The 23,693-nt window shown below is 45.0% G+C and overlaps 2 protein-coding genes across 2 annotated transcripts; both read right to left on the bottom strand.

The window, feature by feature from the left end:
• Positions 1–12,398: 12,398 nt before the first annotated feature.
• On the bottom strand, positions 12,399–13,978 carry LOC124674682 (deoxymugineic acid synthase 1-D-like). Its single transcript, XM_047210727.1, has 4 exons — positions 13,558–13,978; positions 13,227–13,470; positions 12,936–13,115; positions 12,399–12,795 (listed from the first exon to the last, which is right to left on the bottom strand). The coding sequence occupies exons 1-4, from the start codon at positions 13,878–13,880 to the stop codon at positions 12,562–12,564; spliced, it is 981 nt and encodes a 326-aa protein (XP_047066683.1). The 5' UTR covers positions 13,881–13,978; the 3' UTR covers positions 12,399–12,561.
• Positions 13,979–21,776: 7,798 nt separating this feature from the next.
• LOC124674683 (deoxymugineic acid synthase 1-D-like) lies at positions 21,777–23,153 on the bottom strand. The gene is made up of 4 exons (XM_047210728.1): positions 22,756–23,153; positions 22,434–22,677; positions 22,165–22,344; positions 21,777–22,010 (listed from the first exon to the last, which is right to left on the bottom strand). Exons 1-4 carry the CDS (start codon positions 23,076–23,078, stop codon positions 21,777–21,779), a joined length of 981 nt encoding a protein of 326 aa, XP_047066684.1. The 5' UTR covers positions 23,079–23,153.
• Positions 23,154–23,693: the final 540 nt, after the last annotated feature.

Here is a 23,693-nt window from a genome sequence, read left to right as displayed (position 1 = left end):
CGATCATGAAGCTTTGAAGTATCCTCAAAGCCCAATCTACTTTGCATAGTGTCTTTTCTAAGTGGGTTGAGTTCATTGAGCCTTTTCCATACATTATTAAGCATAAGAAGTGGGAAAGATAACATTGCTGGGCCGATGCTCCATCTAGGAAAACATGCTATTAACTCACCTTGATGTTAAAACTTCCCGGATTAGGAAGTGCGCTATGTGATTTGTATGCTACCGACTCATGATTTACGGGAACCATATCGCTTATGTGCTCTTGGTAAAGCACGGGAAAAATATCACATACATGATGGGTTCTTGTGCTAGGAGCTAACAAACTATGTGTCCTCAGACCGTCCGCGCGTTTGCCTCTTATTGCGGTGAATCACATGTGGCCGGAGGTTTGATGGGTCACTTTGGAAGCGTGATGTGAATGACGCTTACTCATGCGCGGACCACTTTCATCGGCCAAAGACAGAGGCGGGATGTGGACATGATATGTGATTAGGTGCATTACTTGCAACAAGGTCCAAGCCCAAGCTGTCAGCCTCACAGACTCTGCATACCCTCTTTACCGGCACTCTTACTACACCTTGGGCAGATATTAGTATGGACTTCTTCGTTGGGTTTACCGCGCACTAAGAGAGGCCATGATTCCGAAGATTTGTGGTAGTGGACGTATTTTCTAAGATGTCACATTTTATTGCTCTCACAAAAGCGACTTGATGCTGCCGTATATTGCTAACCTGTTTTCGTGGAGGTTGTAAGTGACTGCGATGGAGTCCCGAAGACTATTGTTTCGATCGTGACGTGAAGTTTATGAGCTACTTCCGGAAGCAGCGCCGTGGAGAAAATCGGGACGAAGTTCTTTTCAGCACTACTTGTCATCCCCAACCGAAGGACAGCCGAAGTGGTGAATAGAACATTGTCACAACTGTTGAGATCCATGATCAAGAAGAACCTGAAGGAGTGGGAAGATTGTTTGTCTCATGTGGAGTTTGCTTACAACAGGGCGGTACATTCTACCACGGAGTTGTGTCCTTTTGAGGTGGAATTTGGTTTTAAACCCATTACTCCACTTGACTTGTTTCCTTTGCCCATACACGAGAGAGTTAATATATATGGAGGCATCCAAGAGGGCAGATTTTGTATGGAAGATACATGTGAAGACTAAAGAGTTGATCGAGAAGAAAGGCAAGAGCAATGCTGCAAGGATGAACAAGAAGCATAAGGAGATGTTGTTCAAGTCTGGTGATATGGTATGGGTACATTGATACGTCTCAAACGTATCTATAATTTCTTATGTTCCATGCTACTTTATTGATGATACTCACATGTTTTATACACATTATATGTCATTGTGTACCGCATTTTCCGGACCAACCTCATTGACAGAGATGCCGAAGAGCGATGGTTGTTTTACTGCTATTTTTGGTTTCGTAAATCCCATAGTAAGGAAATTATTCTCGGAATTGGACGAAATCAAACGCCCGTGGTCCTATTTTTCCACGAAGCTTCCAGGAAGACCGAGGAGAAACGGCGGGGCCACGGGGCGCCGCCACACCAGGGCGGCGCGGCCTAGCGGACGATTTTGAGACGTTGTCTATCAGAACTTTTCTTGTAGTGATTATTGATGATATCTACATGTTTTATGCATACTATGTCATTATTATGCGTTTTCCGGAACTAACCTATTGACGAGATGCCGAAGGGCCAGTTCCTGTTTTCTGCTGTTTTTGTTTCCAGAAATCCTAGTAAGGAAATATTCTCGGAATCGGACGAAATCAAGGCCCAACATCCTATTTTTCCACGAAGCTTCCAGAACACCCGAGAGTCGCCAGAGGGGGGCCACAGGCCCACCACACATGACCCTGGCGCGGCCAAGGGGGGGCCCGCGCCCCCTGTTGTGTCGCCGCCTCGTCGCCTCCCCGACTCCGCCTCTTCGCCTATAAAAAGGTCCCAGACCTAAAACACGATAAAAAAAAGCCACGGTATGAGAAACCTTCCAGAGCCGCCGCCATCGCGAAGCCAAGATCTGGGGGACAGGAGTCTATGTTCCGGCACGCCGCCGGGACGGGGAAGTGCCCCCGGAAGGCTCCTCCATCGACACCACCGCCATCTTCATCAACGCTGTTGTCTCCCATGAGGAGGGAGTAGTTCTCCATCGAGGCTCGGGGCTGTACCGGTAGCTATGTGGTTAATCTCTCTCCTATGTGCTTCAATACAATAATCTCATGAGCTGCCTTACATGATTGAGATTCATATGATGATGCTTGTAATCTAGATGTCATTGTGCTAGTCAAGTGGATTTTACTTATGTGATCTCCGGAGACTCCTTGTCCCACGTGTGTAAAGGTGACGAGTGTGTGCACCGTGTGGGTCTCTTAGGCTATATTTCACGTAATACTTATTCACTGTTATGAATGGCATAGTGAAGTGCTTATTTATATCTCTTTATGATTGCAATGTGTTTTGTATCACAATTTATCCGTGTGCTACTCTAGTGATGTTATTAAAGTAGTTTATTCCTCCCGCACGGTGTAATGGTGACAAGTGTGTGCATCGTGTAGTACTTGGCGTAGGCTATGATTGTGATCTCTTGTAGATTATGAAGTTAACTATTGCTATGATGGTATTGATGTGATCTATGCCTCCTTTCGTAGTGTGAAGGTGACAAGTGTGCATGCTATGTTAGTACTTGGTTTGGTTATGTTGATCTGTCATGCACTCTAAGGTTATTTAAATATGAACATTGAATATTGTGGAGCTTGTTAACTCCGGCATTGAGGGTTCGTGTAATCCTACACGGTTAGTGGTGTTCATCATCCAACAAGAGAGTGTAGAGTCTAGCATCTATTTATTTATTCTGTTATGTGATCAAAGTTGAGAGTGTCCACTAGTGAAAGTATGATCCCTAGGCCTTGTTCCTAAATATCGCTATCGCTGCTTGTTTACTCGTTTTACTCGCATCTCTACTCGTCCGCAATATTACCACCATCAACCACACGCCAGCAAGCACTTTTCCGGCGCCGTTACTACTGCTCATACTTATTCATACCACCTGTATTTCACTATCTCTTCGCCGAACTAGTGCACCTATTAGGTGTGTTGGGGACACAAGAGACTTCTTGCTTTGTGGTTGCGGGGTTGCATGAGAGGGATATCTTTGACCTCTTCCTCCCTGAGTTCGATAAACCTTGGGTGATCCACTTAAGGGAAACTTGCTGCTGTTCTACAAACCTCTGCTCTTGGAGGCCCAACACTGTCTACAAGAATAGAAGCACCCGTAGACATCAATTATCATTGCATAGCATATGTTTCAACCAACTGTCACAAAGGGGTACCTCTATGCCGCCTGTACAAAGGTCTAAGGAGAAAGATCGCATTTGATTTCTCGTTTTTGATTATTCTCAACTTAGACATCCATACCGGGACAACATAGACAACAGATAATGGACTCCTCTTTAATGCATAAGCATTCAACAACAGTTAAAATTCTCATAAGAGATTGAGGATTGATTGTCCAAACTGAAACTTCCACCATGGATCATGGCTTTAGTTAGCAGCCCAATGTTCTTCTCTAACAATATGCATACTCAAACCATTTGATCATGAAAATCGCCCTTACTTCAGATAAGACGAACATGCATAGCAACTCACATGATGTTCAACAAAGGTGTAATCGTTGATGGCGTCCCCAGAAACATGGTTACCGCTCAACAAGCAACTTATTAAGAAATAAGATACATAAGTACATATTCTTCACCACAATAGTTTTTAAGGCTATTTTCCCATGAGCTATATATTGCAGAGACAAAGAATAGAATTTTAAAGGTAGCACTCAAGTAATGTACTTTGGAATGGCAGAGAAATACCATGTAGTAGGTAGGTATGGTGGACACTAATGGTATGGTTTTTGGCTCAAGGATTTGGATGCACGAGAAGAATTCCCTCTCAATACAAGGCTAGGCTAGCAAGGTTATTTGAAGCAAACTCAAGTATAAAACGGTACAGCAAAGCTCACATATGAACATATTGCAAGCATTATAAGACTTTACATCGTCTCCTTGTTGTTCAAACACCTTAACTAGAAAATATCTAGACTCTAGAGAAACTATTCATGCAAACCAAATTTTAACAAGCTCTATGTAGTTATTCATTAATAGGTGCAAAGTACATGATGCAAGAGCTTAAACATGATCTATATGAGCACAACAATTGCCAAGTATCAAATTATTCAAGACATTATACCAATTACCACATGCAGCATTTTCTCGTTTCCAACCATATAACAATGAACGAAGCAGTTTCAACCTTCGCCATGAACATTAAGAATAAAGCTAAGAACATATGTGTTCATACGAAACAGCGGAGCGTGTCTCTCTCCCAAACAAAGAGTGCTAGGATCCGATTTTATTCAAACAAAACAAAAACAAAAACAAACAGACGCTCCAAGTAAAGCACATAAGATGTGACGGAATAAAAATATAGTTTCACTAGAGGTGACCTGATAAGTTGTCGATGAAGAAGGGATGCCTTGGGCATCCCCAAGCTTAGATGCTTGAGTCTTCTTAAAATATGCAGGGATGAACCACGGGGGCATCCCCAAGCTTAGACTTTTCACTCTTCTTGATCATATTGTATCATCCTCCTTTCTTGACCCTTGAAAACTTCCTCCACACCAAACTCAAAACAAACTCATTAGAGGGTTAGTGCATAATTGAAAATTCATACATTCAGAGGTGACATAATCATTCTTAACACTTATGGACATTGCACAAAGCTACTGAAAGTTAATGGAACAAAGAAATCGATCAAACATAGCAAAACAGGCAATGCGAAATAAAAGGCAGAATCTGTCAAAACAGAACAGTCCGGAAAGACGGATTTTTCAGGGGCACTTAACTTGCTCAGATGAAAATTCCCAAATTGAATGAAAGTTACGTACATATCTGAGGATCACGCACGTAAATTGGCAGATTTTTCTAAATTTTCTACAGAAGGGGCTGCTCAATTTCGTGACAGTAAGAAATCTGTTTCTGCGCAGTAATCCAAATCTAGTATTGACTTTACTATCAAAGACTTTACTTGGCACAAAAATGCAATAAAATAAAGATAAAGAGAGGTTGCTACAGTAGTAACAACTTTCAAGACTCAAATATAAAATAAAAGTGCAGAAGAAAAATAATGGGTTGTCTCCCATAAGCGCTTTTCTTTAACGCCTTTCAGCTAGGCGCAAAAAGTGTGAATCAATTATTGTCAAGAGATGAAGCATTAACAGAGGGGTTTGGATTTTTCTCAACTATGCATTGTATCTTATCTATGTAAGTTTCAGAGGCCCCTTTTTCATTGCTCTTAGGCTTGCTATTCTCATCAAACAAATTTTCAGGAACAAGCCAACCATAGTTATTTTCTAGAGCTTCATGCATTTCTAGGAGCTTACTAGGTATCGGTACTTTAATCTCCCCACCATCATTAACATTATTAGTGTACTTTATTCTATCCATGTCCATCTTTTCAAGTGTTCTTGCAAAGTCGGTATAAAAGCCAAGCCTCTTATGCTTAATAAAAACTTTTCTAGCTTCTTTAGCTATATCACCAAATTCTCTAAGAAGGACATCTAAAACAAAATCTCTCTTTTATCCCCTTTCCATATCGGAGAGTGTAAGAAACATATGTTGAATTATAGGATTAAGATTAACGAATCTAGTTTCCAACATGCGTACTAAAGAAGCAGCAGCAGTTTCATAAGTAGGAGCAAGTTCTACCAAGTGTCTATCTTCAAAATCTTCAACAATACTAACATGAGTGAAAAAATCTTCTATATTATCTCTTCCAATGATAGACCCGCGTCCTACCGGTATGTCTTTTAGAGTGTACTTAGGAGGAAACATGATGAAATAAACAAAAGGTAAATAAAGTAAATGCAAGTAACTAATTTTTTTGTGTTTTCAATATGGAGAACAAGACAGTAAATAAAGTAAAACTAGCAACTAATTTTTTTGTGTTTTGATATAGAGAGCAAACAAAGCAGTAAATAAAATAAAGTAAAGCAAGCGAAAAACAAAGTAAAGAGATTGGATGTGGGAGACTCCCCTTGCAGTGTGTCTTGATCTCCCCGGCAACGGCGCCAGAGAATTGTTGCTGGCGTGCAGTTGACGTGGGAGTTAGAAATCTTTGTGGAGTAACTTTTCTTCAGGTCCCCGGCAACGGCGCCAGAAAACTGTCTTGATGGCGTGTAAAGCACACGTCCGTTGGGAACCCCAAGAGGAAGGTGTGATGCGTACAACGACAAGTTTTCCCTCAGTAAGAAACCAAGGTTATCGAACCAGTAGGAGTCAAAGAACACGTTAAGGTTGTTGGTGGCGGAGTGTAGTGCGGCGCAACACCAGGGATTCCGGCGCCAACGTGGAACCTGCACAACACAATCAAAGTACTTTGCCCCAACGTAACAGTGAGGTTGTCAATCTCACCGGCTTGTTGTAAACAAAGGATTAGATGTATAGTGTGGAAGATGATGTTTGTTTGCGAAGAACAGTAAAGAACAAGTATTGCAGTAGATTGTATTTCAGATGTAAAGAATGGACCGGGGTCCGCAGTTCACTAGTGGTGTCTCTCCGATAAAAAATAGTATGTTGGGTGAACAAATTACAGTTGGGCAATTGACAAATAAAGAAGGCATAACAATGCACATACATATATCATGATGAGTACTATGAGATTTAATCAGGGCATTACGACAAAGTACATAGACCGCTATCCAGCATGCATCTATGCCTAAAAAGTCCACCTTCGAGGTTATCATCCGAACCCCTTCCAGTATTAAGTTGCAAACAACGGACAATTGCATTAAGTATGGTGCGTAATGTAATCAACACAAATATCCTTAGACAAAGCATCGATGTTTTATCCCTAGTGGCAACAGCACATCCACAACCTTAGAACTTTCTGTCATCGTCCCGCATTCAATGGAGGCATGAACCCACTATCGAGCATAAATACTCCCTCTTGGAGTCACAAGTATCAACTTGGCCAGAGCCTCTACTAGCGACGGAGAGCATGCAAGAACATAAACAACATATATGATAGATTGATAATCAACTTGACATAGTATTCAATATTCATTGGATCCCAACAAACACAACATGTAGCATTACAAATAGACGATCTTGATCATGATAGGCAGCTCACAAGATCTAACATGATAGCACAATGAGGAGAAGACAACCATCTAGCTACTGCTATGGACCCATAGTCCAGGGGTGAACTACTCACACATCGATCCGGAGGCGATCATGGCGATGAAGAGACCTCCGGGAGATGATTCCCCTCTTCGGCAGGGTGCCGGAGGCGATCTCCTGAATCCCCCGAGATGGGATTGGCGGTGGCGGCGTCTCTGGAAGGCTTTTGTATCGTGGCTCTCGGTACTGGGGTATTCGCGACGAAGGATTTAAGTAGGCGGAAGGGCGGAGTCGGAGGGCTGACGGGGGACCCACACCATAGGGCGGCGTGGGCCCCCCTCTGGCCGCGCCGGCCTATGGGTACGGGGCCTCGTCGCCCCACTTCGTTTCCCTTTCGGTCTTCTGGAATCTTCGTGGAAAAATAAGACCCTGGGCGTTGATTTCGTCCAATTCCGAGAATATTTCCTTTGTAGGATTTCTGAAACCAAAAACAGCAGAAAACGACAGAATCGGCTCTTCGGCATCTCGTCAATAGGTTAGTGCCGGAAAATGCATAATAATGACATAAAGTGTGTATAAAACATGTGAGTATCATCATAAAAGTAGCATGGAACATAAGAAATTATAGATACGTTTGAGACGTAACAATCCTTTAGAATTAACCTTCCTTCTTCGGGTGTGACGCACCTTTGTAACACTCCCAAAATACTTCATTTGTACAACTCCCCTTTGACCACAGTAAAGGCTTTAGAACGTCTGATAACTCGCCTTGCTTCACCTGGATCGTCGGGTATTTCTTTTCTTAGGATGTATGATATGTATGCTTGCATCCATGGAATTTGTACCATCATTACTAGGTCCGGTTCCTCTTCTTTTTCCAGTGCTGCTTTTGTAGCCCTCGAGGGTTTCCCATCCTTCTCCTTCTTCTTTGGTTTCTTCGGCTAGATCTCTCGGCTATCTCCTCCCAGAACACGCCTGGTGGAATCGCAAGACACTGTGACCCAATGTTTGTAAGAACATCAGCTTCATCATTGCTCAGCCTGCTGATGTGATTTACCTCGCATCCATCAAACAACTTCTCTAGCTTGTTATACACTTCCTTGTATGCTATCATACTATCATTGACTGCATCACATTGATTCATGACTTGCTGAGCCACCAATTGTGAGTCGCCGAAGATTTTTAATCGAGTCGCACCACAAGCCTTCGCCATCTTCATCCCGTGTATGAGAGCTTCGTATTCTGCCTCATTGTTAGATGCGTTTGGAAACGTCATCCGCAAGACATACTTTAATTTGTCGCCTTCAGGTGATATTAATATCACGCCTGCTCCAGCTCCCTCTAATCTCTTGGACCCGTCGAAGTTCATAGTCCAGGTTCTCGATAAATCCGGGGTCCTCGTATTTTGTAACTCCATCCACTCTGCGATGAAGTCCGGTAAAATTTGCGACTTTATTGCTTTTCTTTTTCGTACGTGATGTCCCGAGGGGAAAGCTCTATTCCCCACAGGGAGACATGACCCGTAGCCTCTGGATTGTTTAATATATTGGATAAAGGCGCCTCATTGACCACTATTATCGGATGCGCCGAAAAATAGTGCCGCAATTTTCTTGCGGTTGTAAACACTCCATATGCTAGCTTTTGGTACTGCGGATACCGCTGTTTTGAGGGAGATAAAACTTCACTGATGAAATATACTGGCCTCTGTACTCCATGGAGTTTTCCTTCTTCCTCTCTTTCGACTACGAGTGCTGTGCTGACCACCTGAGGCGTGGCTGCAATGTATAGCAAGAGGGGTTTCTTCTCCTTAGGTGCCACCAAGATTGGTGGTGTCGAAATTGTGCGCTTGAGATCCTCGAAAGCTCTGTCTGCCTTTTCGTTCCATTGAAACTTCTCTCCTTGCTTGATCAAAGCGTAGAACGGCAACGCCTTTTCTCCTAGTCTGGCGACGAATCTGCTTAAAGCTGCGACTCGCCCAGTCAATTGTTGTATTTATTTCAACTTTGTTGGCTTCTTCATTGTTACGATAGCTTGAATTTTCTCTGGATTGGCGTCGATTCCTCTTGCTGAAACTAGGAACCCGAGAAGTTCTCCCGCACGGACGCCGAAAGAGCACTTTGTCGGGTTCAGCTTGAGGCAGAACTTTTCGAGGTTATCGAAAGTTTCTTTTAAATCCTCGATCAATGTTGACCCCTTCTTTGTTGTTATGACGACATCGTCAATGTATACTTGTACGTTTTTGCCAATCTGTGTTGCAAGACACTTCTGCATCATCCGTTGATATGTTGCACCCGCGTTTTTCAGACCAAAATGCATTGTTTTGTAGCAAAACACGCCATAAGGTGTTATGAACGCTATTTTGACCTCATCATCCTCTTTTAGTCTGATCTGGTTATAGTCAGAATATGCGTCCAGGAAGGAAAGACGTTCACATCCTGCCGTGGAGTCGATAATTTGATCGATCTTTGGGAGGGGAAAGTGATCCTTTGGATAGTGTTTATTGAGACACGTAAAGTCGACACACATGCGAAGGACTTTCGTGTTTTTCTTCGGGACCAGCACTGGGTTAGCTATCCACGTGGTCTCTGTATGTAACTCTTTGATAAAACCAGCTTCTCTGAGTCGATCAATCTCTGATAGCATGGCTTTGCGGTTTGGTACCGAAAAACGCCGCAAAGGTTGTTTAATTGGTCTCGCTATTGGATCCAAGTTTAGGTGGTGCTCGGTAAGTTCCGAAAAGTCGGGATCGATCGCTAATAATCCCGACGAGATCGGAATTTCGATACGATATGATCCTTCCTTCTCGACGCGGAAGTGGAACATTCTGAACGTCATCTCCATGGGCTCCTCCAGATATGCATATGCATCCAAACGGGAGGGCGGGTGAGGAACAAAATCGACTAGACCAATTTCGATCTGTTTATCTCTGTCCATCGCGTTACTTGCAGTTGACGAAGTCGACGATCTTGAACGTGTCATCGAGATTAGCTCCTTGTCACCTCTAATCCCCACAGACGGCACCAATTGACAAGGGATTAACTTATCAATGCCTACGTATTGTAGACTAGGGTTTTAGTCGGAAGTAGAGGGCAAGTAGATCTCGAAGGTTTCAGCCGAAAAGTACTCGACGATTATGAAAACTAGGGTTGCGTGAAACAATGAGTCGATCCTCTCTTTGTCCCTCGACTCCCCCTTATATAGGAGGTGGAGCCGAGGGATTCGTAATACACAAGTTACAGAGTCCGGGAGGGTTTCTAACCCGTCCCGTAAAATTACAAGTCTATATTTCCTAATACAACCCTAACTTTCCTTGGTACTAATCTGAGCTTCCAAACTTCATAATCTTCGACTTGTGGGCCTTCAGTAAACCCCGGGTACCATCTTTGGCAGGCCCATTGGGGATGCCTATGTCAACGACCTTATTGTAAACCCTACTATCTAATAAAGATCCAGATTTATCCCTAAATAGAGAAGTTTTTTTTAATAATGGACGCTTTATTACTCATAAAAAGCAATTACACCCGGTCTCTGCATAGCTAAGATGCACACAGCCGTTTAAATAGTCTCAATAATCAGGAGTGCTAAAAAAAGTGAATTACATATCAGACATGAGGAAATGTAAAACGCCTAAGGTGAAGGCGGAGGCCCAATCTGTAGATTATGCTGCCACCCATGTAGGAAAAAAGTATCTCTCGCCGTGTCCTCCAACCGTGTATAGACCTCCGTAAACAGGTCGCGGTTCTCCACCTTCTGCAGCGCAGACCACGAACGGAGAGTAGCGGTACATCTGTAAATAACCTGCAAAAAAGAACAATTCTTATCATTAAAAACTTTGTCATTTCTACACAACCATAGCGACCATATAATGGCAAGCGCCCCATCCTAATAAACGTTCTAAATCTGTGACCGATAACATGAAGCCAATTACCGAAAATGTTGGCCACACTAGTTGGAGGATACAGATCACAAGCTACTTAGATGCATGACCATATAGATCTGGCAAAGCGACATTGGAAGAACAAGTGTTTAATCGTCTCATCGTGTTGACAAAAAACACAGTGCGTACTTCCATGCCTATTGCGTTTCACAAGATTATCTTTGGTTAGGATTACTCCTTGACGCAAATACCAGCCAAAAATCTTTATTTTGAGCGGTATTTTCATCTTCCAAATCTTCTTGTTTTTATCAACTGGTATTTCCGGTTGGATAATGACATTGTACAATGAACTTACAGAGAATTTTCCATTGGATCGCAAGTTCCAACAAAATTCATCGTGCCCTTGGATGAATTCCAAACGCAACGGTAGGGCGTTCCATGCAAGAAGTCTCGGGCCGATTAAATCTCGTCTAAACGTCACATTCAGAGGTGAGGTTGCCATTACTAATACAATGGTATCACTTTTGCGACGAACAATGCTATATATTGCTGGATATTGTTCAGAGAGAGGTCTACTCCCTAGCCATGTATCCTCCCAGAACCGTATCAAAACGTGCTATGGCCCCAAATGAACCAACACAACATAGCAGCAACAATCTCCAATGCTTTGAACTGCAGATCAGGAGAACAAAACCCATAACCACACCAACGCCAGACACCAACCTCCACGGGCCCTCCGCCGTGGCTAGGCGTACCACCCCAGCGAGGATAGAGCAGGAGTACCTTATTCTAACATCAGGATGTAGCTGCCGCCTCATCATCCCAAAGAAGACACCGAAAAACAACCTAAAAAGAACAAGAACCATCCACCGATGAGAGGTTGTTGTCCACCACACCTCCAAGGTCCTAAGGCCACCGGAGGCAGAGACTGGTGGCTTCTTCGGTCTTATTATCTTTAGCGTTCTTGTTGTTGATGATGATAAATAAATCGGTGTTGTTTCGCAAAACAAATATGGACTCTCAATGAAACAACTGATTACAGATTTATCTGAACCAAAATCGCCCTAGCGCTCCCTATGGAGTTTCATGCCAGTACATCGTACGGGCAACGGCGATGCCAACTTTTTATTACTCCTTCTGTCCATGAAAAATATATCGAAGATTTGTCAAACTTCAAATGTATTTTCACACTAAAGACGGTCCAGATATATCTAAATTTAGATAAACTTATAACATACTCCCTCCGGTCAGATTTAATCGACGCAGAGGGAGGTCTGCCCATTCGTGCGTTTAGCAGGTGGACACGTCAATTTTTTCCGTCCGGAGGTAGTATTTATTTTATGAACAGGAATAGTAATAATAACTTGAATCAAAGTATATTGCGCAAAGAAGACGAATAACAGCATCGGAACCTAGCATAACGGTGCAACAACCTTTTTATTCATTTATTCCGGGTCTTCAAGGAAAGCTACTGTAGTTTACAGAAAACAGTGGAGGAGGCACTCTCAGTGCCTAGCACTATTCCTCGACAACTTCAATGTCTGAAAGCTTCACTGACGTGAACTCTCCCTCTGGAGAGAAAATTACGTCGGCAGCTGTGACAGTCTTCTTCTGTGGAATCTGGCTGATCTTGATCAAGTCGTCGTCAGTGAGCTCCCAGTCGAAGATCTCGAGGTTTTGCTTGAGCCTCTCCTTGCTGAAGCTCTTGACGATTGGGGTCAGTCCTTGCTCATAGATCCACCTCAATGCTACCTAAAGAAGAAGAAAAATGGACCCGTTAGACCGTTATTGTCATACCGATAGCATGCTCTTGGATTGTGTGACGACTGTGTGGCGAGGAGAAAGGAGTCGTCCTCGGCGTGCATGACCTATCCAGCTATCTGTCGGGATACCTGTGCGACGCTCTTTCCTCTAGCCTTAGCAATCTCGGCCAGCACCTCTGATTCCAGCACGGCGTTTCCCTCCCCGGACCAGTTCTGCCCACCCAATGGCGAGTACGCCGCGACGTGGATACCCTTCTCTGCGCAGTACGCCCTAAGCTTTCTCTGCTGCCAGACAGGGTTCAGTTCCACCTGCACATAACATGTGGAGTTCAAGTTATGATCTATGAATCTATGAATCTATCTATCGACGAACTGCTAACATATGTAGAAAGTATTGAGTATTTTTGGTTAGACAGTAACCTGGTTGACGGCAGGCGGGATGGTGGCAGCTGCTAGGATCTTGTCGAGGTGCCAGGTGGTGAAGTTGCTGACGCCGATGGCCTTGGCCAGCCCAAGGCGGTGGCACTCCTCCATCTCCCGCCACACGCCCTCGAAGTCGAATGGCACGGCGTCCTCCCGCTTGGCCGGGAACACCCGTGGCCCGGGCTTCAGGCAGACCGGCCAGTGGATCAGGTACAGGTCCACGTACTCCATTTGCAGATTCCTGACAGATCGACATGATCATTGATCAAGATGAAGAAATCGACGGGTGGGTAGATCAAAACTGATCGATAGGGTGCACGAGACTTACTGGAGGCTTTCCCGGAGGGACGGGAGCACGAGGTGCGGGTGGCACTGCGTGCACCAGAGCTTGGTGGTGACGAACACCTCCTCCCGGGACGCCACCAGCCCGCGCCGCACAGCCTCCGCCAGCGCGTCGCCTAGCGGCGGCTCGGTCCTGTACATGGAGGCCGTGTCGAAGTGGCGGTAGCCGAGCTCCACGGCCGCGAGCACGGCGTCCATGGCAGTCTCCGGCACGAGCGGGAACTTGGCCGTGCCCATGCCGATCGCCGGCATAGGTCTGGCGTTGCCGGATCTCAGCACCACCTCCGGCACCGCCGTTGTGAATGCCATTGTGTCGTCTCTGCGGACCACCAGCGCCGTACTAACAGGGCGTGCTGTGTGATTGAGATTGTCTTGCCGTTGCAGTGCAGGACGAACTGACCAGCTTTATATTGCCCTTTTCTCCTTCCAAGTCTCAATTCCTATTCCAAAGAGGCGGCTTTTGTTTCTTCAGGCGGCTTTCGTCGCGATCCAGGCCCCAGCTGAAGCGCACGTCAGTATTTGCGTGTATTAAGTGGATTTGATTCGTTCCGCTCGAGGTCGGTCGGTCTTTGAGTGTATTTGGATTCGCCTTGTTTCGCTGCAAGTGCATCGACACAAATGCATTCGCGCTGGCGGATGAACACGCACTACATCACGGTACATGAGTTGTGGCACTTCAAAATGCCCCTAATTTGAACCAAAGTGCCACTAATTAGCTATAGGGGCACTTTTTCAAGTGCCACCTTTACTTGCGTCTCTAAAGGTATTTGGGGCACTACCTAGAGGCACTTCTCAAAGTGTCACTAAATCCAATTAGGGGCACTTCTCAAAGTGCCACTAAATCCAATTAGGGGCACTTCTCAAAGTGCCACTAAATCCAATTTGTGGCACTTCTAAAAATGCCCCAAAACCTAATTTGTGGCACTTAAAAAATGCCTCAAACCAATTTCGTGGAACTACGAGAAATGCCCCTTATTAATCCAATTAGTGGTACTTTGAGCAGTCCCAAAAAGAATTATAAACTGATAAAAACAATGGCAGCATACAAGAAGCACACAATATGAACATATGTACTATCATACAAGAATAAGCACAAAGTACGAATACATTAATCCAGTGCACTTTATTCTGTAATTATCACCCAATATCAGTTACATACTGTAAACACAGTGTCAACATAGTATCTAGTGGATGTTCAGCACAATATCTCAATATGTACTCTGTGAACATCATCACCATGTTTCCAATTCAAACACCATCACAATGTGACAGCATCACCTTCAATTGATCCCAGTCTTCAGCAGTGTACCTTGAGAGAAGTAGTAATTTAATTCAGTAAACGAAGACGAATATTGTAATTTAACATCACCTTCAATTGATCCCTGTCGCCGAGGAAGCCCGCCCTCCTCCTTGGATCCTCCTCGGTCTCGCGAAAGGTACGCCAGATGTCAGAGTTGATGGTGTAGGCGGGAACAGCGCGGAGGTCCGGCGGCGGGTACCGCCGCCTGCGCCGGATCTCGGCGCTCCTATATGGCTCACGCGCAGGCACGGGCGGGACGGGCACCCGGAGGTAGCTCAGCCGCCAGCCGCCAGGCATGTGCACGTCCCCCAGCCATTGCAGGGCGCCCAGTTCACGTGCATCAGCCGCGCCACGCTGACGGGCAGGGCACCCTGTGTGGCCGCTCCGCCTTCTTGGTGCTACTGTCGGACGCCTCGAAGTCGTTCTTCTTCTTCCCCATGGTGCTACGACGGCGGTGGTAGGAGTGGAGGTGTGGGCGATGGCAGGAACGATGCTGGTCGAGTTTTAAGACCGGCCGCGCGCGGGAAATTATGTCATTGAAGGCAGCGCATTACCCAGTTGCCGCCCGCCAGTGCGCGCGCAGAAGAGGGAGCCGCGACATTGATGGCGAAGGCTGCAGCACAAATGCAGAAGCGCTGACCGCGGAAGCGATGGCCGCGGAAGCGATGCCCACGATACAGGCTCGCTGCTAGGCGGGCCCGATGGAAATGTGAACGGTCATTTTGGGCGTCCGCGCAGCGTTCGCCGCGACGCATCCCAGGCGTAAATATGCGCCGGGTTTGCGGCGTTGCGGACGGCCCCTATGCGTCGCCCCGTTGGAGCGTGTTCCAGATGCGTTTTCGGCCCCGGCGGAGGCAAACGATCGCTCGTCCGTTTGCGTCGCCCCGTTGGAGATGCCCTAAGAGATGGGGCAGGAAAGTCCACTCCTACCCTTCCACGTCTCCCGCCTGTATTCTGCCCAACCGCTCTCTACGACTGTGCGTTTGAGGAGGACGACAACGGCGTGCGCTGCGGGCTGGCAGCGGTGTCGCGACAGCCGACAGGTGTGAGCCAATGTGGCACTGTTTACATCGGCTAATTGATCTTGAGCTAAAGGTGATAGTTGTTCAGATGAGTAATGATAAATTGTGGCACTTAAAAGTGCCCCAAAATGTATATATCTATTGGGGCACTAGAAAAAATGCCCTAGTAGGTATACACATATTGGGGCATTTGAGAAGTACCCCAATAGGTATACAATTAGGGGCACTTTTGAAAAGTGCCACTAATTGACTACTATTAGCCGCACTTTGACAAGTGCTACTAGTAGAATTGCCCCTAATTCTATAAGGTGGTGTAGTGACCTCGTACACGCGCCGCGCCCGCGCGATGACATAGAGATTGATTGTCCCAGCTAAGGAAAAACGTAGGATCAATGCAATAGTCACGAATACACTTCTCCCTCCCTCCGGTACAGTTTAGAACAAACTTTAACCATTCGTTTAGTCAACAAAATATGATTATGTGTGTACAAAAGCTATAACATTAGATTAGTACATGCATCTTACCAGAGTACTCTTTTTTTAGCAAAAACGATCTCGTCGGAGAAATCATCAGAGACCTAGCATATAAAAGTTGTGCTATTGTAGCATGGCCAACTTCACCAGATACATAGTCGAAGACGTCGTAGCAACAAATTTATACTGATGTACTAGCAAAATCAAATAACCGTTCTGGCAAAAAGGTACTGTCTATATGATGCAAATCCAAGTAATGTATGGTGCAAAGTTGCGGAACGGTTGTAGCAAATAATTTCTTTCTATGACGCAAAACCCCATAACTTATAGTGCAAAACACAAAACAGCTTGTAGCATCCTCCGTCGCCGGTGGTAGCAAACACCCGACACCCCAGTGTTGAATTCCTGTCTTGGATAGCTCACGAGAGTTCTGAACAAGTTTGATAAGTTCACTACCCTTCGGCTAAAGAGTGTGCCATGGAAAGAAGTAACGACAACCCTTGACGTAGGACAGTGTCCAGGGCCGGCCCTAAGGGGGACATGCAGAGCGGCCGCCCCAGGCCCCCAAAATCTCGGGGCCCCAACCCACGTAGTATACTTCTATGTATATGCGTATAAGTTTTACCAGCAATGCTACACCTACGCGCAATTTTTTCACGGAAGCGGCTTACGGGATGACATGGTGAGCAGGGGTGCACCACGATATATTGGCTGAGAAAACAACCAACCTCATTGCCTCTCCAACCGCATTAGGCCACGTCTCGTCCGTAAGCACAGTTAATTCCGTATGTCTAGGATTATTGATGTTTTACCGGCTTAGGCCAACAGAAAAGAAAGGCCTATGGCCATAGGAAGGAGCATTGATCGGGAGTCCGTGCAAAAGAAAAGAAAAAAGGATCGATCTGCATGCCCTCAATCAGCGACAGGCAGGGACCCACTCGTCCTAGAAATTAGCAATCCCACGACGTTTCAGTTCGTCTCCAACCTAGACGCCTCGTCGCCTCGATCGGCTTCGACCTGGCGGCCTGGCCGGCATGCCCCAGCGATCCTCCGACCATCAGCGAGACTGTGCGCATTTGTCGTCAGTTCGCGAGGTCTTCGTCAGTGCACACATAGGATCATCCGAGACACAGTAACAATTCGCGCGTTCGGGGCTAAAAGAGGGTTCTTGTTTTCTCCTATTTTCCCCCTAATTCTGAAATTTTGATTTTCAGTTCGTCTCTTGTGGTCTCGACTGTTTTAATTTTCGAGCCCCCCCATCGCACGCACACACACACCGCCGATTTAACCGATCTGAGTCCTGAGATATATTGTACTCTACCTTCCCATAGATGATGCATAGATTTTGCCATTCAGACTTTGATTTTTTTTTTCAGCATTTGCATCAAGGAATTGTAAAAGAAAATTTTAAGGTAGCATGTATAAATTATTTGATATGATACTGCTTGCAGATACATTTAGGTGTTATTAAGAATATATTTTTATGCGTATATTTATTAGTATTGTTGTGATATCAATATTAAGGGGCCCAAAAAAAATTCTCGCCCTAGGCCCCAAAAACCTTAGGCCGGTCCTCAAGCTTTTTTGGGTAGCTTCCTTGTGAAAGAACCAACATTCCTCTTGTCAACGGACTCCACAAAATCCTCTAAGAAGTATTTCACAACATCATTGTGTACAATAAGGAATTACACACGCACTGAAAAGTAGCTCACCTGGAGGGAGCCATCGGAGGACTCGTCCAAGCTGTAGCAAGCCAACACAACAAATTTCCTCTTCCTACTTGATTCCCCTCCCCCCTAGTTAATATATTAATTAATTTAATTAACTACAACATTGAATTGTAATCCATAGCAACATTTACACATTCCAAATTATTCAAACACAAAAATTAAATACAAGAATGCAAAAGAATCCTTCAGGACTAAATCATCATCACCTTAATTATTTGGTATAACAGTTGCCAAATTCTTGTTACAGTTGAACAACACATCAATACATGCTAGTGTAACTTAGTCTACTTATGAATTTCCTAATGAGTTTCCATAAAGTGCCAGGGCTCACTTGTAATGAGAAACAACATATGCAGACAAAGTAACTATATGCAGGTACATAACTGCAGGTACTTCTAATCTCATGCAGGTCATATACCGGTGCAGAGCTACTCTACGTTCATGGTAGCCTCTTCAACGGGTGGAACATCGAGACCTCTTTATGAAGGTGTCTACACGATTGAAGGATACGGTGAGGGATATTTTTTCTCAACATGGGTGGCAGCGTGACAACCGTCTAGGTCCCCCGGAATAGACTTTATGTTCGTCTTGTATTCCCACACAGTTTTACTTTCATATACTCTTATTAATTCGTGGTTGTAATAACTGATACGAACTGTGTGCATTCTATCTATGCAGAGGCCGGGTTCTTTTGCTTCAAAAGTAATAAAGTGCCCTTCATCGAAAAAAAAACTAGAACAAGCCTCAGGTAATCTTTTCTAAGATGCAAGAAAGTATTACTCTCTCTGTTCCAAAAAAAAAAAACTTCTCAACATTTCCTAGATATGGATGTATCTATAACTAAAATATATCTATATATCTGAATCTAGACAAAATTGAGAAGTTTTTTGTGGAACGGAGGGAGTACATATATATGGCACTATAATGGAAACAACGTTTGTAATCTTGGTAATATGATTAGACTGTTATGCAATTGCTTCCATGATAATTTAAGATTTCAGTTGAGAAAACCAATCACCAAAAGAGAACAAGGGTTATCCTATTTTTCTATAAAAAAAACATGAAAACTGATCATCATAGGACAAGGGAAGAGGTTCATGTCCCACTGTACACTACATAAATCAGTCCCTTATCCTGCATGGCAGGTGTCGGTTGTAACTGAATAACAGGCTAATATGATGAAAGATTTAATTCCGAGGTATAGTTAAACCGAGCTACTCAACAGATAGCAAGGTTTCTATTACCATCAGCTCAATCTTAAGGTTTATATTTCCATAGGTGATACAAATGACCAGAATTCGAGATCCCTAAACGTCAGCTCAATCTTAACAATATATACCTAAGGAAATATAAACCTTTAACATGATGGAAATGTCCTAGAAAATTCTATAAGAACATAAACCCAACTATTACCTTTTGAATTTAAGATTGTCGGTGCTTGTGCATTTACCTTTCCCATTTTGTAAATAAAAAAAGAGACTGTTATGTCACAAAATAATACTGAAAGTTGGATTAAAACCACCAGCATGTTAAGAAGGGAGAAAAAACCCATGCTAATATTGAGAACATGAAATAGCCAGCCTACGATTGAATTGCATCCACACATGTGGTACAAAGCAATTTGAATATTTCAGAAACCCAAGTTAACCTAACATTTCTGTTTATGAAAAATACTACCAAAATCAAATAGCCATAAGAAATCCTAGTTATTCCGTGAACACAAATTTAGAAAATAGTACAATGATAAAAAAATCTGACGAAAAGTATGATCAAGGTCGAATCGCCGAGATTGTATTGTATGAAAACTAGGGTTACATGGTGTTGCGTCTAGTTGAATCTGTCCCTCCTCAGTGACTTCTCCTAGCCCTTATATAGTGGGCTAGGTCACAGAGTCCACCTCGAGGTCGTTTACAAGATATATATGTCGGTTTACCCGATATGGGCCTAGTTTTTCTATTTTACATAGTATCAAGATGTTCAGCTTCGTATAGATTTCTTCATGGGCTTCCCCCTATTCCTTCATGGGCTTTGCACCAGGGAAATCAATGCTGAGGACCCGATATGGTATACGCATATCACTAACTTACATGCAAATCAAACCCTCGGAAACATCAAGCCCTAATCCTCCTCTACATAACCCTACGAATCCGCCCAATGGAAACCCCTCCCAAGCTTATCCACCGCTTGTAAGATCTAGGGGTCGAGGTCTATGGCCATCAGCTGATAGATCATTGAGGCCGTCATGACCATCTGCACATATGCAACTCGACCTCAGCATCAGCCGAGCATGCTCCTTTCCTCCGAGATAGGTTGGTACCCTCTTGTCCATGTTTCTTCCTCACTCTCGCTTGTTGTTGTTGGGCGATTGAATCATATTGGTTATCCGTTGTGTTTGATGTTTCACATCCGCTCGTGCACCCCGCTTTTTCTAATGTTTCTTTAATTTTTTGTTTCCTCTGTTCATGAATCAATCCCTTAGTTATTCATACCCATATATCCTCCTCTTAGCTTTGTTTCTTCTTTCTATAATAATACTCGTACTAGTACATGTTAAATTTGTGTGCAGTTAGGCAAGTTTGGTTCCAAACAGAGGTAGCCATGTTTCATTCCTTTAGAAAGAAAAAACAAGTGCATCGAAACGAGTAACGACTACCCACAATCATCGCAAGAAATGTAAAGAACTCAACGGAATCACCCACCTCAATAATCAGCAATTGTTGCCGGGGAACGAGTGCTTAATTTCCGTGTGTGTTCTTGATTTTGGTCTAAACCTGCCGTTGGATAGGATATGGGTGTACCCAAATCCACACCCAAATTTTCCATACCCATTTGAGTTTATATTGTTCATACCCAAAAATTTGGGATAATGCCAATGGGCTAGGGGTGACTGAATGGATAACCAAAATTCTGCATTCTAGTCATCATCGTGGGCTTGTGGTCAACAGCAGTAGGGATGCGTATGGATACGTCATAGTTGATGAGTACCAGATGCACAAAAGTGTTGGTGGTGGCCGACTGCAGCGGACAGCGCTGAACTGCGGCAGCGGCCGGTGACCCTCGGTGGCCGGCTGTTGCGGCGGCAACCGAGTGAGGCTGCTGGCGGTAGCAACATGCAGAAGAATCAGGGCACGGGTCGTTGCAATGAATAATGGCTGAGAAATTTGGGATTTGGTAAGATGAACAAAAGGTAAAATAGGTAAATGTTGGTGTTGAGTTGTATCAAACTATGTGGTTTGCTGCTGTTTCGTGACTTTATTAATTTAAAGCTAGACCAAAGCCTTATTCTGTTTAAAAAAAATGCTGAATGGGCCAACTTAGATAGTGTCGAGGGGTTGCGCCCGAATGCACGCCAGATGGGCCGTAAATGCCATTTTCTCCACACTGAATCTGTCGTAGTGACAGGACACAGAAATAACAAGACAGTTCTAAAAGTTTTTTGACAATCGGGGTTATTGACCAACTGAAGGAAAATCACACGCCGTTTGGAACTATTTGGTCCGAGTACATCATACTTCCGGCACACCAAAGCTTAAACCAGAGTACAGCTGAGCGAAGAGGAATACCAGCATCAGACCCTATCATAGCACTTCGTTATTTATTCTCGAGACTCGTTGAGGAAGCTACTTTTCCTTAATTTACATTACAGCAAGCAGAAAGCAGGCACTCGCAGCGCCTAACACTATTCCTCGACAATGTCAATGTCTGAAAGATTCACTGACGTGAAGTCCCCCTCTGGCGAGAAAAGAATGCTCGTAGCCGTCGCAATCTTCTTCTGCGGAATCTGGCCGATCTTGATCAGGTCGTCTTCAGTGAGATCCCAGTCGAAGATCTCGAGGTTTTGCATGAGCCTCTCCTTGCTGAAGCTCTTAACGATTGGGGTCAGTCCCTGCTGATAAATCCACCTCAATGCTACCTGAACGAGAGAGGAGGGATCCATTAGTGTCTTATGGATACCGTGCTCTTGGATGCGTATTGCGGGGAGAAAGGAGGCGTCCTCGGCGTGCACGATCTTATTGAGGTTCTCGAAAAAGAAAAGAAAAACCATATCCAACTATCTAACGTTGTACCTGTGCGATGCTCTTTCCTCTAGCCTTGGCGATCTCGGCCAGCACTTGTGATTCCAGCACGGCGTTGCCCTCTCCGGTCCAGTTCTGCCCACCCAATGGCGAGTAGGCCGTGACGTGGATGCCCTTCTCTGCGCAGTACGCCCTCAGCTTCCTCTGCTGCCAGACCGGGTTCAGTTCCACCTGAGATGATCGGAAAAGTTGCAGCGACGACCGACTGGCTGTGATGTTCAGCTCAGTATATTCGATAATCTGGTCACAAAGTAACTAACCTGGTTGACTGCAGGCGGGACGGTGGCGATCGCCATGATCTTGTCGAGGTGCCAGGTGGTGAAGTTGCTGACTCCGATGGCCTTAGCGAGCCCCAGGCGGTGGCACTCCTCCATCTCCCGCCACACGCCCTCGAAGTCGAAAGGCACGGCGTCCTCCCGCTTCAGGGGGAACACCACTGGCCCAGGTTTCAGGCTCACCGGCCAGTGGATCAGGTACAGGTCCACGTACTCCATTTGTAAGTTCCTGAATTATCGACATGATCGAGATCAAGTAAATCGACGAGAAGGGTAGATCAAAATTGGTCGGATCCACGAGGCTTACCGGAGGCTTTCCCGGAGCGACGAGAGCACAAGGTGCGGGTGGCACTGCGTGCACCAGAGCTTGGACGTGATGAACACCTCTTCTCGGGATGCCACAAGGCCGCGGCGCACAGCCTCCGCGATAGCATCGCCTAGCGGCAGCTCCGTTCCGTACAGGGAAGCAGTGTCGAAATGGCGGAAACCGACCTCCACGGCCGCAAGCACGGCGTCCCTGGTGGTCTCATGCACGACCGGGAACTTGGCCGTGCCCATGCCGATTGCCGGCATAGGTCTGGCGTTTCCGGACCTGAGCACCACCTCCGGCACCGCCGTTGTCAATGCCATGTGTCGTCTCTGCGGACCACCAGCGCCGTACTAACAGGGCGTGGTGGGTGATTGAGATTGTCTTGCGGTTGCAGTTCAGGATTTCAGGACGAACTGACCAGCTTTATATTGCCTTTTTTCCTTCGATCCAATTCCAAAGAGGTGGCCGGCTTTTTTGTTTCTTCAGGCGGGTACGATAGGTTTCTGGAATGGGATCCTTGTGTGCACAGTCGTGTGCGAATCACCACCCATAGGATGATTCGTTTTCACAAGCCTACAAACTCAAGCTATACAATTTCTTGGACTATACCTTTGGTTCTCCGCCAATTCCGGGGCCCACACGTCAGTCATACACTTTGTTGTTCGTTCGCTTGTCTGAACATCCGCTTCCAACTCAAAAGTACTACCTCTGCCATAATACATCCCATAATTAAATAAACTTTTATCATCCTTTTATAAATGAAGAATAGATTCATTTCAGTTTGTAATTAATTGGGCACGTTACAGGGGGCTTTTTAAACAATTTTTTGTACGGGTACCCAAGGGTACACTATTTATAACGGCTAGGGCTTGGTAATATTTCTGAAACATGGACTGTGTCTATACTTACTTGTCAAGTTGTGGATACTACCTCGT

Source organism: Lolium rigidum, chromosome 7, assembly GCF_022539505.1.
Source record: "Lolium rigidum isolate FL_2022 chromosome 7, APGP_CSIRO_Lrig_0.1, whole genome shotgun sequence".
NCBI lineage: Eukaryota > Viridiplantae > Streptophyta > Magnoliopsida > Poales > Poaceae > Lolium > Lolium rigidum.
Note: the sequence above shows the minus strand (reverse complement) of the source record. Positions and strands in the feature narration are given on the sequence as shown.